Source organism: Somniosus microcephalus, chromosome 25, assembly GCF_052327205.1.
Source record: "Somniosus microcephalus isolate GS21.2 chromosome 25, FLI_Smic_1.0, whole genome shotgun sequence".
Lineage (NCBI taxonomy): Eukaryota > Metazoa > Chordata > Chondrichthyes > Squaliformes > Somniosidae > Somniosus > Somniosus microcephalus.
In genome coordinates, this window is record NC_141011.1 from 39448646 (window position 1) to 39464335 (window position 15690).

Below are 15690 nucleotides of genomic sequence, written 5' to 3' on the forward strand. Positions count from 1 at the left end.
GGCCCTGAACTGTGGTCTTTACCTTGAGAATCATTTAAAAAAAATCACAATCTATTTTTTAAAACCAAAATTCAAAAACCAGTTCTATTTTGAAATTCTGGGACATTGTCACATCAAACAGATACATTTCAGATGACAGAGCTGGCCCTCTGTGACACAGCGACGGTCTCCGAAACCGATGGCTGGATATCTCGCCTGTCACAGAATGTGTAGAAAAGTGATTTCAGAATATGTCAAAAGAAAGACGATGGTGTTTATTTTCGGAGTTTGCACAGCCAGCGAGTTTTAAATGTCTCAGGCATTGTGTCTGTAGGAGGTTGAAAAGAACGAAAAAAATTAGGACTTGCATTTCTACAGCGCCTTTCACGACCACCGGATGTCCCAAAGCACTTTACAGCCAATGAAGTACTTTTGAAGTGCAGTCACTGTTGTAATGTGGGAAACGCGGCAGCCAATTTGCGCACAGCAAGGTCCCACAAACGGCAATGTGAAAATGACTGGATTATCTGTTTTTGTTATGTTGGGTGAGGGAGAAATATTGGCCAGGATTCGGGGGTTGGGGGAGAGGGAAGGAAGCCTGTGCCATCACCTATCTGAACAGCACCAATGGCAGACACAGAGTCTGTGAAGCTACCGCTGGCAGCAGAAGTGCGGCAGAGTCAGACAGCTGTTCAGATGTCCCCAGCTGGTTGACAGTCCATTGATCCCTGGTGTTTCTGTCTCCTGGTTACCTTATGCATGAGGAAATCTAATTGAATTGCACCTGATGAATGCAGACCGTACTCATCTAGTTAGTGTGATGCTGAGACCGTACTCCACTAGTTATTGTGACGCTGAGACCGTACTCCACTAGTTATTGTGACGCTGAGACCGTACTCATCTAGTTAGTGTGACGCTGAGACCGTACTCCACTAGTTACTGTGACGCTGAGACCGTACTCCACTAGTTAGTGTGACGCTGAGACCGTACTCCACTAGTTACTGTGACGCTGAGACCGTACTCCACTAGTTACTGTGACGCTGAGACCGTACTCCACTAGTTATTGTGACGCTGAGACCGTACTCCACTAGTTATTGTGACGCTGAGACCGTACTCCACTAGTTACTGTGACGCTGAGACCATACTCATCTAGTTAGTGTGATGCTGAGACCGTACTCATCTAATTAGTGTGATGCTGAGACCGTACTCTACTAGTTAGTGTGATGCTGAGAACATTCTCCACTAGTTAGTGTGATGCTGAGACCGTTCTCCACTAGTTAGTGTGATGCTGAGACCGTACTCATCTAATTAGTGTGATGCTGAGACTGTACTCTACTAGTTAGTGTGATGCTGAGACCGTTCTCCACTAGTTAGTGTGATGCTGAGACCGTTCTCCACTAGTTAGTGTGATGCTGAGACCGTACTCCACTAGTTAGTGATGCAGAGACCGTACTCCACTAGTTAGTGTGATGCTGAGACCGTATTCAACTAGTTACTGTGATGCTGAGACCGTTCTCCACTAGTTAGTGTGATGCTGAGACTGTACTCCACTAGTTAGTGACGCTGAGACCGTACTCCACTAGTTAGTGACGCAGAGACTGTACTCATCTAGTTAGTGTGACGCTGAGACCGTATTCAACTAGTTACTGTGACGCTGAGACCGTACTCCACTAGTTAGTGACGCTGAGACCGTACTCCACTAGTTAGTGACGCTGAGACCATACTCCACTAATTAGTGACGCTGAGACTGTACTCAACTAGTTAGTGTGACGCTGAGACTGTACTCCACTAGTTAGTGTGATGCTGAGACCGTACTCCACTAGTTAGTGACACTGAGATTGTACTCAACTAGTTAGTGTGATGCTGAGACCGTACTCCACTAGTTAGTGACACTGAGACCGTACTCAACTAGTTAGTGTGACGCTGAGACCGTACTTCACTAGTTAGTGACGCTGAGACCGTACTCAACTAGTTAGTGACACTGAGATTGTACTCAACTAGTGATGCTGAGACCGTACTCCACTAGTTAGTGATGCTGAGACTGTACTCAACTAGTTAGTGACACTGAAACTGTACTCAACTAGTTAGTGTGACACTGAGACTGTACTCCACTAGTTGATGCTGAGACTGTACTCAACTAGTTAGTGTGATGCTGAGACCGTACTCATTTAGTTAGTGTGATGCTGAGACCGTACCCAACTAGTTAGTGACGTTGAGACTGTACTCAACTAGTTAGTGTGATGCAAGACCGTACTCAACTAGTTAGTGTGATGCAAGACCGTACTCAACTAGTTAGCATGGTGCTGAGACCGTACTCCACTAGTTGGTGAGGCTGAGACTGTACTCAACTAGTTAGTGTGATGCAAGACCGTACTGAACTAGTTAGTGATGCCGAGACCGTACTCAACTAGTTAGTGTGATGCAAGATGGTACTCAACTAGTTAGCATGGCGCTGAGACCGTACTCCACTAGTTAGTGAGGCTGAGGCCATACTCAACTAGTTAGTGATGCTGAGACCATACTCAACTAGTTAGTGATGCTGAGACCATTCTCAACTAGTTAGCGTGATGCTGAGACCGTACACAACTCGTGTGAAGCTGAGACCGTACTCAACTAGTTAGTGTGATGCTGAGACCGTACTCCACTAGTTAGTGATGCTGAGACCGTACTCCACTAGTTAGTGATGCTGAGACTGTACTCAACTAGTTACTGACACTGAGACCGTACTCAACTAGTTAGTGTGATGCTGAGACCGTACTCAACTAGTTAGTGTGATGCTGAGACTGTACTCAACTAGTTAGTGAGGCTGAGACCGTACTCACATAGTTAGTGTGACGCGGAGACCGTACTCAACTAGTTAGCGTAACGTTGAGACCGTACTCAACTAGTTAGTGAGGCTGAGACTGTACTCAACTAGTTAGTGACACTGAGGCTGTACTCAACTAGTTAGTGACACTGAGGCCATACTCAACTAGTTAGTGATGCTGAGACCGTACTCAACTAGTTAGTGATGCTGAGACCGTACTCAACTTGTTAGTGACACTGAGACCGCACTCAACTAGTTAGTGTGATGCTGAGACCGTACTCAACTAGTTATTGACGCTGAGACTGTACTCAACTAGTTAGTGTGATGCTGAGACTGTACTCCACTAGTTAGTGTGACGCTGAGACCGTACTCCACTAGTTAGTGACACTGAGACCGTACTCAACTAGTTAGTGATGCTGAGACTGTACTCCATGAGTTAGTGTGACGCTGAGACCGTACTCAACTAGTTAACGTGACGTGTGTGGGGTGAGCAGGTGGAGAAGTACATTTATCTGTGATGAAGACACACATCAAGTCTCCCATTGGGTGGCGCATATTATGATGTCTTGCTCACTCACTGAATGTTGTAGCCAACAGAATTCCAGGGAATGTTTTCCACTGGCATCATTGGTTCTCGGTGAGAGGGGGTTGGAGCCTTTGAAGATAGTTTCATTTTTCAATATTTCTGGGGTTGGGTATCAGAGGAGATGCAGAGGAGGAACACGTCTGGGCCAGGGCAAGGAGGGGAGGCGGGTGGTGAACAAGTGTTGTTTGTGGGGCAGGTCACATGAGAAAGTGGACCGTAGACGCCTTCTGAACTCAAGGGATAAACATTGCTTGAGGGGCAATGTTAAGTCTGTGTGTTACAATGAGAATTACTACACAGACCACAAGAGTAAATTTTAACAGGTCTTTACTAGTCGAAGGTCAGGGCGGAACTGCCCAATAAATCATTACACAGCACTTATATACCGGTGTGGTCACCACCGGTATTACAGTATACAACAGCCAAGATAAAGTAGTGCAACTCTTAAAATAGTTCTCTTAAAGGTGGAACGGTTACATACACCACAATCCTCCCTTTTTAGCTTAACAGTATATATTCCCCATTAACATAACATAACAACATATATACACAACTTCATGTAAAAACAGTTCACAGATTCAGTCTCTCTGGAGGCTTCCTGACTCGGTCTGGATAACGCCTCGGTGGTGTAGTAGTTTTCGGTGGTGTAGTAGGTTCTTTTGGCAAGGTCGATTCAGCTTGAATGCCAGTGTCGGGTTCATCTGATTCCAGTATCACCGGATCGGAGGTAGATACTATGGGTATCTCTGCTTCATCATTAGGCATATAGAGTTGTGGAGTAGGTTGTCCCTTTTCGGATGACTCTATGATCTGGTCAACATGGCGCCTTATTATGCTTTCACCAATGTCCACGGTATACATCAGCGGTCCTAGTCGTGTGCAAATAGTTCCAGGCTGCCATTTCTCGGTACGGTAGTCCCGGGCCAAAACTTGTTGACCTATCTGGAAGGTTCTAGTTGGCCTTTCATTCATGCCTTGAAATTGCCGGTTCTCTACGTCCCTTCTGATATTTGGCTTGATCAAATCCAGCCGGCATCTTAGTCTTCTATTGAAAAACATCATGGCGGGAGTTTGGTTTGTAACCACATGTGTTGCATTCCTGTACGCCAACAAGAAGTTATCTACCTTATGTTGTAGATTTATGTCTTCATTACCCATGGCCTTTATGGCCTTCTTGAAGGTCTGGACAAACCTTTCAGCTAATCCATTGGTGGCGGGATGGTATGGGGCGGACGTGTAGTGCTTAACCCCATTGTTTTTTAAGAACTTCCTGAATTCTTCGGACACAAATTGCGGTCCATTATCAGAACAGATCTGTTCCGGCAGCCCATTCCTGGCAAATATGGTCCTTAATACTGTGATGGTTTTTTCCGTGGTGGTGGAGGACATCTTTATTACCTCCGGCCACTTGGAGTGTGCATCCACCGCGATTAAGAACATTGAGTCCATAAATGGACCAGCAAAGTCGATATGTACCCTTTGCCATGGAGATGAGGGCCACTCCCATGGATGTAGAGGGGCTTGTGGTGGGGCGTTTTGGACCTTCTGGCATCCTAGACAGCTCTTGGTCATTTCTTCGATGTCTCCATTGATACCTGGCCACCACACAAACGCTCTGGCTAGGTTCTTCATTTTCACTCCACCCAGATGCCCCTCGTGAAGCTCCTTTAGCACTTTATGCTGGAGTTTGGGTGGAATCACCACTCTGGATCCACACATCAAAGTTCCTCGGCACACTGACAGCTGCTCTCTTCTTTGCGAGAATGCTGGCAACAGTGGTTCGCCATGTGCTGGCCATCCCTTCACCGTTAAATCGTAGACTCGTGAGAGAGTCGGGTCATTTCTCGTTTCCTTTTCGATGGTAGAATTTGTTACTGGTAGACATTCCACTATGGTTGAGTGGAACATCTCCACTGGGTCCACTGTAGGCACCCCTTCCACCGTTGGCAACGGTAGGCGCGATAAACCGTCAGCATTCCCATGCTGTTTTGATCCTTTGTATTCTATGTCATATTGGTGTGCCCCTAGGAAAAGGGACCACCTCTGTAGCCTTTGCGCTGTCATAATGGAAACGTGCTTTTTAGGGTTGAATATGGATACCAACGGCTGGTGGTCTGTCAGCAGTGTAAACTTCTGGCCCTGCAGGTAATGATTAAACTTCTTTACTCCCCACACCAGGCTGAGAGCCTCCCTATCTATCTGAGCATAGTTGCGCTCAGCGGAGGTCAATGATCTGGATGCAAATGCGACTGGCCTCTCCAAGCCATTTGGCAACTTGTGTGAGAGTACTGCTCCAATACCATAAGGAGAAGCATCACAAGCTAAACGAATAGGTAGCGTTGGGTTGAAATGAGCCAACACTTCCTCTGAGGTGATCAATGCCTTGCTTTTGCGAAAGGCCTTCTTACAGTCCTCGCTCCACTTCCATGGTACTTCTTTCTGCAAAAGAGCATTCAGCGGGTGCAGCACCGTGGATAGATTTGGCAGAAACTTATGGTAATAGTTAATCAACCCTAGGAACGACCTCAACTGGGATACATTTTCCGGAGCGGGAGCCTTCACAACAGCTTCGATCTTGTCAGGTGACTTGTGCAGCCCCTCCTGGTCAATGACATGACCACAGTACGAGATCCGTTTCTGAAAGAACTCACATTTCTGGCGATTAACTCGAAGCCCATATTCCTTCAATCTGGTGAGCACCAGTTTCAAATTTGCAAGGTGTTCCTCATCGTCATCTCCTGTAATCAGGATATCGTCCAAGTAACATTGAGTGTTTGGAATTCCCTGTAATACCTGCTCCATGGCCCTCTGCCAAATTGCTGGAGCCGAAGCCACTCCAAAAACCAGTCTATTATATCGATACAAGCCTCTGTGCGTGTTGATTGTGAGATACTGGCGCGACTCTTCCTCAACTTCCATCTGTAAGTACGCTTGCGCCAGGTCTATCTTGGTGAAGTGTTTCCCGCCAGACAATGAAGCAAAGATACCCTCAATCCGCGGAAGCGGATATTGCACCGTGTGAAGCACCGGATTAACTGTGATCTTGAAGTCTCCACAGATGCGGACCTTCCCCGGTTCCCCTGGCTCGTTACTCGATGAACGCTTCATGACGGGAACAATGGGCGTGGCCCACTCACTCCAGTCCACCTTAGACAGTACTCCTGAACGTTCTAGCCCTTCCAGCTCAGCTTCCACAGCAGGTCGTATCGCATAAGGTACCGGTCTGGCTTCGAAAAATTTTGGGTTTGCATGTTCTGCAATCTTGATTTTTGCCTTAATTCCTCTTAATGTTCCCAGTCCCTGTTGGAACACCTCTTTAGCCTCATCCAATATTCTGGACAATCGTTCAGGTTTGACATTTTTTTTTCCGGAATCTACCGTCATTGCTTTTAGGGAGTGCCAGTCCATATTTATTTTCCTGATCCACTCCCGTCCCAGAAGTGGTGGACCTCCCTCAGGTAGTACATATAAGTCCATTCCTTGGTGTTCTTTGCCCTTGTGTATCACCTTGACTTTTATCTTTCCGATGGGGTATACTCTTTGCCCCGTGTATGTCTGCAATACTATCTCTGTATCCCGTAGGGGAATATGTGTGAATAACCTTTTGTAATCTTGCTTATTCATGACCGTCAACGCCGATCCGGTGTCCAATTCCATCTTCACTTGGACTCCTGCTATCTGCAGTGTGACCCAGATAGTTTGTAGGTCAGCTTCCTTACTCACATTGTGAATTCTCAGACTACCCAGTTCCTTGCTGTTGGAGTCTGAATCCGAATTCTGTTCATCCGAACTCTTCTCAGCCACCTTATGTACCTTTCTGCACTTTTCCTGCGGTGACTTTTTGTTGCTGGTCTTCTTTCCTGACCGGCATACTTTAGCTATGTGACCAAGCTTGCCACATTTTCTACATTCCTGGTTTTTAAACCAGCATTGGTTCTGATCGTGTGTTGTCTTTCCACAACGATAACATTTCGTTGTACCCAAAGCCATTTGATCTACGCTGAGTACCGCTGCCTTCAGCTGCATTTCCGCAGTGCCTCTCGCTGCGGCTTCGTGCGATGCTGCAATAGTGACAGCCTTATCAAGTGTAAGATCATTCTCTTCAAGCAGCCGCTTTTGTGTTCCTTCTTTCGACAATCCACACACGAATTTGTCTCTCAGTGCCTCTGTCAGACTTTCCCCAAACTGACAGTGTTTCGCTAGCTTCCGCAGTTCAATTAAATACTCCGCGTTGCTTTCCTCTTTCAGCTGCGTTCTCGCATAAAATTTAAATCGTTCCGCTAACATCAGCGATGTGGGGTTCAAATGATTTTTCAGGACAGCAACAATTTTAGCGAAAGTCTGATCCGTCGGTTTAGCTGGTGATAGAAGATGCTTCAATAGCCCATATGTCTTCGCACCCATTGAGTTTAGTAAGGTTAGTGCTTTATCTTCATCTGATATTTTATTTGCCTTACAATATATCTCTATGCGTTCTACATACGTGGCCCAATCTTCAACATCGGGATCGAAATTGTTGATGTTACCACGCTTAGGCATCCTCGCAATCTTCTTGAGAAACAAAAAGAAATTTTTCTTTTATTTTTTTTTTCAAAATGGCGGTTTCCCGCGCTTGTCTTCTTCCCCCGCCTACGAAAATGGCGGCTTCCCGCGTTTGCCTTTCTCCCCCGCTGGCTGTAATGGCGATTGCCGTATTGCTGCGTTCGCCCTCCCCAGCGGTTTTCAAATCGTGCCTCCCAGCCCCTCTTGCAGTCCGGTCCTTTCCCCCGGCTGCGGCTGAGTTCTCCGCGGTTTTTTTTTTCTCCCGCGCCTTACGCTGACCCGGTCGCTGCGCCTCGCGGCCTCGGTAGCTGCCCGGCCTTTTTCACCGGTCGCGGTTGAGCTCTCTCTCGACGCTGTTGCGTCTCCCAGCCCGCTTGCAGCCCGGTCTTTTACACCGGCTGCGTTTGCATTCACCGCGGCTCCCGTGCCTTACGCTGCCCCAGTCTCAGCGCCTCTGGCCCCGACTTCTGTCCGGCTCTTTTCCCCGGCCGTGGTCGAGTTCTCCGCCCTTATATCCTCCGTTTTTCCCTCCCCTACTTCACAGCCAACGTGGCCGACTTGCTGCTCGTCGCTGATCGGCTTACCCACCACCGTGATAGAAGGGATGATCACTGCCTGTTGCTGATGGAAGGCTTCGTGTCAGAATTCTTCCTTTGCTCTGCAGACCCGAGTCTTTTCTCAGCAGAATGATGAGGGCGGCTGCCTCTTCTTGACGCCCGTTAAACTGCCTTGGATGTATCTCTGCCGCAGGGTAAGATCGTACTCGTCGCCACTGTTAAGTCTGTGTGTTATAATGAGAATTACTACACAGACCACAAGAGTAAATTTTAACAGGCCTTTACGAGTCGAAGGTCAGGGCGGAACTGCCCAATAAATCATTACACAGCACTTATATACCGGTGTGGTCACCACCGGTATTACAGTATACAACAGCCAAGATAAAGTAGTGCAACTCTTAAAATAGTTCTCTTAAAGGTGGAACGGTTACATACACCACAGGCAATGATTACAAAATAGAGCCACGATTCTTTTCATCATCACACTGTGCTTTTTAAAAAATTCGTTCCTGGGATTTGGCATCGCTGGCAAGGCCGCCATTTATTGCCCATCCCTAATTGCCCTATAGAAGGTGGTGGTGAGCCGCCATTTCACAGGGCAGTTAAGAGTCAACCACATTGCTGTGGGTCTGGAGTCACATATAGGCCAGACCGGGTAAGGGAGGCAGATTTCCTTCCCTAAAGGACAGTAGTTAATAAAACAGAAAGAAACTTTGGCAAAACCTTAGTTGTGAAACACTCACCCTTTAAATAATGTCATAGGCTGCTAAGAGAGGCCGTACATAAAGCGAAGGAGTTTCCCCCATGTTGGTGCATCAGCTGGAGTAGAATTGAGCCACAGAGAGCAGGAAGATGCACGCTGTGCTTCCCCTGTCTGATCTCAGCTGCAGTGATGGTCGAGGGAGCTACAGCTGCCCTTGGCACTCACCTCTGAGTCAGAAGTTTGTGGGTTCAAGTCCCACGCCAGGGGCTTGAGCACATGATCTAGGCCGACACTCCCAGTGCAGTGCCGAGGGAGTGCTGAGTTGCTGTCTTTCGGATGTGATGTTAAACTGAGGCCTTGGTCTGCCTTCTCAGGTGGACGTAAACGATCCCATGGCACTATTTCGCTGAAGAGTAGACGAGTTCTCCCCAGTGTCCTGGGGCCAATATTTATCCCTCAGCCAATATCACGATAAACAGATTATCTGGTCATTATCACATTGCTGTTTGTGGGACCTTGCTGTACGCAACTAAGCTGCTGCTTTTCCTACATTTCAACAGTGCCTACACTTCAAAAGTACTTAATTAACTGTAAAGCGCTTTGGGACGTCCTGAGGTTGTGAAAGGCGCTTTATAAATGCAAGTCCTCCTTTTTTCTAGGACTGGGTGGGGGGGGGGGGGGGTTGCGGGTCATCAGCCTGGGTTCCTGCTCACGATCACACGTGTAGACATTGGCCAGGATTGGATTGTCCGCAGCTGTGAGGCCGCATGGTTGAATAGCCTGTCGAGACCGATTGTCTCGGCCACCTGGTGGAGACACTGGAGTGTTGCTGGCCCCAATGGGACCGTACCCCAGCCAAGAGTCAAGGCTTCCGGGGTGAAGGGAGAAAATAGAAGAGGGGGCCCGGCCTGGAATTGGAGCCATGTTTGGACTGGGCCCAGCACACTGCCAGCAGATCCCACAAGAGGCAGTCCAGAGCAACAAAGGACAAGTGAGATATAATGAAGCTGGTTGGATTGGTATTCAAATATATTAAAAGATATTAAAAGTAAATTTTGCCGTTCTCTCGCCTGTTGAAATTGATAATGATACAGGCAGCCTATGAAGCGGTTATTATATCACGTAACACCTTGGGAAATAATCTTAGCAACATTATCCTTTAGAAACATTGGGCGGGAGACAGAGAGTAAACACAGCTGTCTCCTTTTATTAACGGCAGTCCATAAACACATAAGAAAATGTAAGTCTCAGCGTATTCAGTATGTGTAACAGTCTAGGGAGTCCCACCCCAACTATACCGTTGATGCTATTACTGGGCCCAGAACATCACACTTCAACAGGAGGTGGTGAATTGCAAATTAATGACTGGCATTATCTTATTTAAAGCCTTGTTATCAGTCTTCTCCCAATGCCATAGGCTGAAGTTTAAACAAACTTATTGTGAGACTCCTTCACTGACCTCACTCTTTGCTTCTTCCTACCAACGTCAGGTTTTTAAACCCCAAATTCTGAGTCACTACTTCTTGATATTTCTCTCTCTTTCTCTGTGACTTCATCCAGCCCGACAACTCCCCCCCAAACTCGTCGGTCCTCTAATTCCGGCCTCTTGTTCACTGTCTCTCCCCCTCCCCGCGCCAGCCTTTGCACCACCATTGAGGGCCGTGCCTTCAGGCGTCAAGGTCTCACTGAGTTCCCTCCCTAAACCACTCTGCTTCTCCGCCTCTCCTCCTTCAAACCCCGCCTCTCCTCCTTCAAACCCCGCCTCTCCTCCTTCAAACCCCGCCTCTCCTCCTTCAAACCCCGCCTCTCCTCCTTCAAACCCCGCCTCTCCTCCTTCAAACCCCGCCTCTCCTCCTTCAAACCCGCCTCTCCTCCTTCAAACCCCGCCTCTCCTCCTTCAAACCCCCCTCTCATCCTTCAAACCCTGCCTCTCCTCCTTCAAACCCCGCCTCTCCTCCTTCAAACCCCGCCTCTCCTCCTTCAAACCCCCCTCTCCTCCTTCAAACCCCGCCTCTCCTCCTTCAAACCCCGCCTCTCCTCCTTCAAACCCCGCCTCTCCTCCTTCAAACCCCGCCTCTCCTCCTTCAAACCCCGCCTCTCCTCCTTCAAACCCCGCCTCCCCTCCTTCAAACCCCGCCTCCCCTCCTTCAAACCCCCCCTCTCCTCCTTCAAACCCGCCTCTCCTCCTTCAAACCACGCCTCCCCTCCTTCAAACCCCGCCTCCCCTCCTTCAAACCCCGCCTCCCCTCCTTCAAACCCCGCCTCCCCTCCTTCAAACCCCGCCTCCCCTCCTTCAAACCCCGCCTCTCCTCCTTCAAACCCCGCCTCTCCTCCTTCAAACCCCGCCTCTCCTCCTTCAAACCCCGCCTCCCCTCCTTCAAACCCCGCCTCCCCTCCTTCAAACCCCGCCTCCCCTCCTTCAAACCCCGCCTCCCCTCCTTCAAACCCCGCCTCCCCTCCTTCAAACCCCGCCTCCCCTCCTTCAAACCCCGCCTCCCCTCCTTCAAACCCCGCCTCCCCTCCTTCAAACCCCGCCTCCCCTCCTTCAAACCCCGCCTCCCCTCCTTCAAACCCCGCCTCTCCTCCTTCAAACCCCGCCTCTCCTCCTTCAAACCCCGCCTCCCCTCCTTCAAACCCCGCCTCCCCTCCTTCAAACCCCGCCTCCCCTCCTTCAAACCCCGCCTCCCCTCCTTCAAACCCCGCCTCTCCTCCTTCAAACCCGCCTCTCCTCCTTCAAACCCGCCTCTCCTCCTTCAAACCCCGCCTCTCCTCCTTCAAACCCCGCCTCCCCTCCTTCAAACCCCGCCTCCCCTCCTTCAAACCCCGCCTCCCCTCCTTCAAACCCCGCCTCCCCTCCTTCAAACCCCACCTCCCCTCCTTCAAACCCCGCCTCCCCTCCTTCAAACCCCGCCTCTCCTCCTTCAAACCCCGCCTCTCCTCCTTCAAACCCCGCCTCCCCTCCTTCAAACCCCGCCTCCCCTCCTTCAAACCCCGCTTCCCCTCCTTCAAACCCCGCCTCCCCTCCTTCAAACCCCGCCTCTCCTCCTTCAAACCCGCCTCTCCTCCTTCAAACCCGCCTCTCCTCCTTCAAACCCCGCCTCTCCTCCTTCAAACCCGCCTCTCCTCCTTCAAACCCGCCTCTCCTCCTTCAAACCCCGCCTCTCCTCCTTCAAACCCCGCCTCTCCTCCTTCAAACCCCGCCTCTCCTCCTTCAAACCCGCCCCTCCGCCTTCAAACCCGACTCTCCTCCTTCAAACCCCGCCTCTCCTCCTTCAAACTCCCCTCTCCTCCTTCAAACCCCCCTCTCCTCCTTCAACCCCGCCTCTCCTCCTTCAAACCCGCCTCTCCTCCTTCAAACCCGCCTCCCCTCCTTCAAACCCCGCCTCTCCTCCTTCAAACCCACCCCTTTAACCAAGGTTTTGGTCACTCCCTGCTAATCTCGCTCTCTCTTTGGCTCAGTGTCTTTCTGTTTCTGTGAATGGTTTCTATATAAATACAAGATGTTTCTGCCACCTCATCTCTCCTCCTCTGTTGAACCTTATTTGTGTCCCGCTATAGGCAATAGGCCCTTCAACAAGAAAACAAGACCTCCATGTTTGTTATCAGGTCAGTTTCTTTCTTTATCAGGCCAATTAAGGGACAAAGGTTTAAAACAAGTAACTTGGGGGCAAGAGAGAAAGTCACACTGATTTTTTTTTTTACATAAAGGGTAATAAACTTACAGAATTAAAGTTACAGGGAAGGTGAGTCAGTGGGATTGAGGGATATGGAGAGAAGGTGGGTCAGTGGGATTGAGGGATATGGAGAGAAGGTGGGTCGGTGGGATTGAGGGATATGGTGAGAAGGTGGGTCAGTGGGATTGAGGGATATGGTGAGAAGGTGGGTCAGCGGGATTGAGGGATATGGTGAGAAGGTGGGTCGGTGGGATTGAGGGATATGGTGAGAAGGTGGGTCAGTGGGATTGAGGGTTATGGTGAGAAGGTGGGTCAGTGGGATTGCGGGATATGATGAGAAGGTGGGTCAGTGGGATTGAGGGATATGGTGAGAAGGTGGGTCAGTGGGATTGAGGGATATGGTGAGAAGGTGGGTCGGTGGGATTGAGGGATATGGTGAGAAGGTGGGTCAGTGGGATTGAGGGATATGGTGAGAAGGTGGGTCGGTGGGATTGCGGGATATGGTGAGAAGGTGGGTCGGTGGGATTGAGGGATATGGTGAGAAGGTGGGTCGGTGGGATTGAGGGTTATGGTGAGAAGGTGGGTCGGTGGGATTGAGGGATATGGTGAGAAGGTGGGTCAGTGGGATTGGGCGTTATGGTGAGAAGGTGGGTCGGTGGGATTGCGGGATATGGTGAGAAGGTGGGTCGGTGGGATTGAGGGATATGGTGAGAAGGTGGGTCGGTGGGATTGAGGGTTATGGTGAGAAGGTGGGTCGGTGGGATTGAGGGATATGGTGAGAAGGTGGGTCAGTGGGATTGAGGGATATGGTGAGAAGGTGGGTCAGTGGGATTGAGGGATATGGTGAGAAGGTGGGTCAGTGGGATTGAGGGATATGGTGAGAAGGTGGGTCGGTGGGATTGAGGGTTATGGTGAGAAGGTGGGTCAGTGGGATTGAGGGATATGGTGAGAAGGTGGGTCAGTGGGATTGAGGGTTATGGTGAGAAGGTGGGTCAGTGGGATTGAGGGTTATGGTGAGAAGGTGGGTCGGTGGGATTGAGGGATATGGTGAGAAGGTGGGTCGGTGGGATTGAGATTAAAGAGGTAGAAATCCATCCTTTTGATTGGTAACCTGTTTGATGAATGTAGCAGCTCAAATGTATCTGTTGTTGAGTCATTGCAAACCATAAATGAACTCATTCAATCCTTTACCTTTCCTTCTTTTGGACAACAGCACTTACACTATGAATGAGGGTAAAAGCCTACCCTTAAACATCTCTCCCCCTCCTGCCCTGTTGGTGTGTGGTCCCACAGGTGCCAGGAACCTCATGTGTGAGCCGAGATAGTGAGTGTTGCCCGACTATCTGCTGCTAGAGCCCTTCACAGCTGATTCTGATCCTGCCATTATGCGGTGTCCGCACACACTTTACCCCAGGGGTTATCGGACAGCAATTAAACAACAACAGCTTGCATTTATATAGCGCCTTTAACGTCGTAAAATGTTCCAAAAGTGCTTCACAGGAGCGTAAATCAGCCAAAATTTGACACCGAGCCACATAGAGAGATATTGGGACAGCTTGATCAAAGAGGTAGGTTCTAAGGAGCATCTTAAAGGAGGGGAGAGAGAGGCGGAGAGGTTTAGGAAGGGAATTCCAGAGCTTAGGGCCTAGGCGGATGAAGGCACGGCCGCCAATAGTGTGGTGATGGAAATCCCACAAGAGGCCAGAATAAAGAAGGAGAATCTTGGTATATTTTCCTCCTCCCTATCACAGGGTCCTGAGCCCTTCGGACTCCTTCTGCCTCAGTTAACTCAGCACGGACTGAGAATCGAGCTGGAGACCTTACTGTTCTGCACCCAGGACAAGGCAGCGTAACCATACACCATTAGTAGGCCAACTAGCGCTTTGGACGGGTCAATGGCATCCTTTGAGTCAACGGGAAGTGTATACAGAGGAGGCGCCACTCTGCTCTGGACTGAATCTGGCTCAAAGTGCTCACCTTTTGCTCCACCTCCATAAATCTCTTCAGATCATCGGAGTCTAATTGGTCCTTGTGGTTACTGTACATGAGCATCAGAAGGTAGAGGTCCCGGCGTGTGGACATCATCTTATAAAACGCGCAAAACTCTTCAAAGTCCAACGTCCCTTGCTTGTCATCCGTGTCTGCCTCCTAGAGAGAAAGAAAGTCACGTGTAACTTCCGTTACAATACTCCCAGATTATAGATTGTTCCCTCATTCCCAGCAGGATTAAAAATGCACCAAATGAGGGTGTGGGACCAATGAAAGAGTCTTGATACTTTAATAAACACCAAAGAAAGAAAGGACTTGCATTTATACAGCGCCTTTCACAATCTCAGGATGTCCCAAAACGCCAATGAAGTATTTTTGAAGTAGAGTCACTGCTGTAATGTGGGAAACGCGGCAGCCAATTTGCGCACAGCAAGCTCCCACAAGCAGCAATGTAGTAATGACCAGATAACCTGTTTTAGTGATGTTGGTTGAGGGATAAATATTGGCGCATCCCAGTTGAATAGCCAACTGACATAGTCACATTCCTTTCCCCAGCAGAGATCAACAACTTCAGCGGAGGAGGAAGAGGAGATTGGCAGAGGCATTTTTTTTTTTAAAGGGGGGTGGGTGGTGGGGGCGGTGGGGAGGGGGTGAAATCACAAGCTAACATGGAAGCTCTTTTCCTAGAACACCGGACGCCCCCTTTAAGAAATGATGTGTGAACGATTTAAAACAGCTGCAGGCTGCCATTCTCCATCAGTCAGAACACACTCGGGTGACTGTCACACAGCAGCTTGGTTTGTTAACACACTGCAGCAAGGATTGATAGGACGCGCGTCTGTGCCAGAGGTGCC

General features: G+C 49.3%; 1 protein-coding gene across 1 annotated transcript in view; it reads right to left on the bottom strand.

Annotated features, from left to right (window-relative positions):
- LOC147100718 (1-phosphatidylinositol 4,5-bisphosphate phosphodiesterase eta-2-like) overlaps nucleotides 1–15690 on the bottom strand; it is a 156240-nt gene that overhangs the window by 90600 nt on the left and 49950 nt on the right. Inside the window, exon 5 of the mRNA XM_085967247.1 lies at nucleotides 14825–14995. Coding sequence (XP_085823373.1) covers nucleotides 14825–14995 — 171 coding nt within the window. The remainder of the gene's footprint in view (nucleotides 1–14824; nucleotides 14996–15690) is intronic.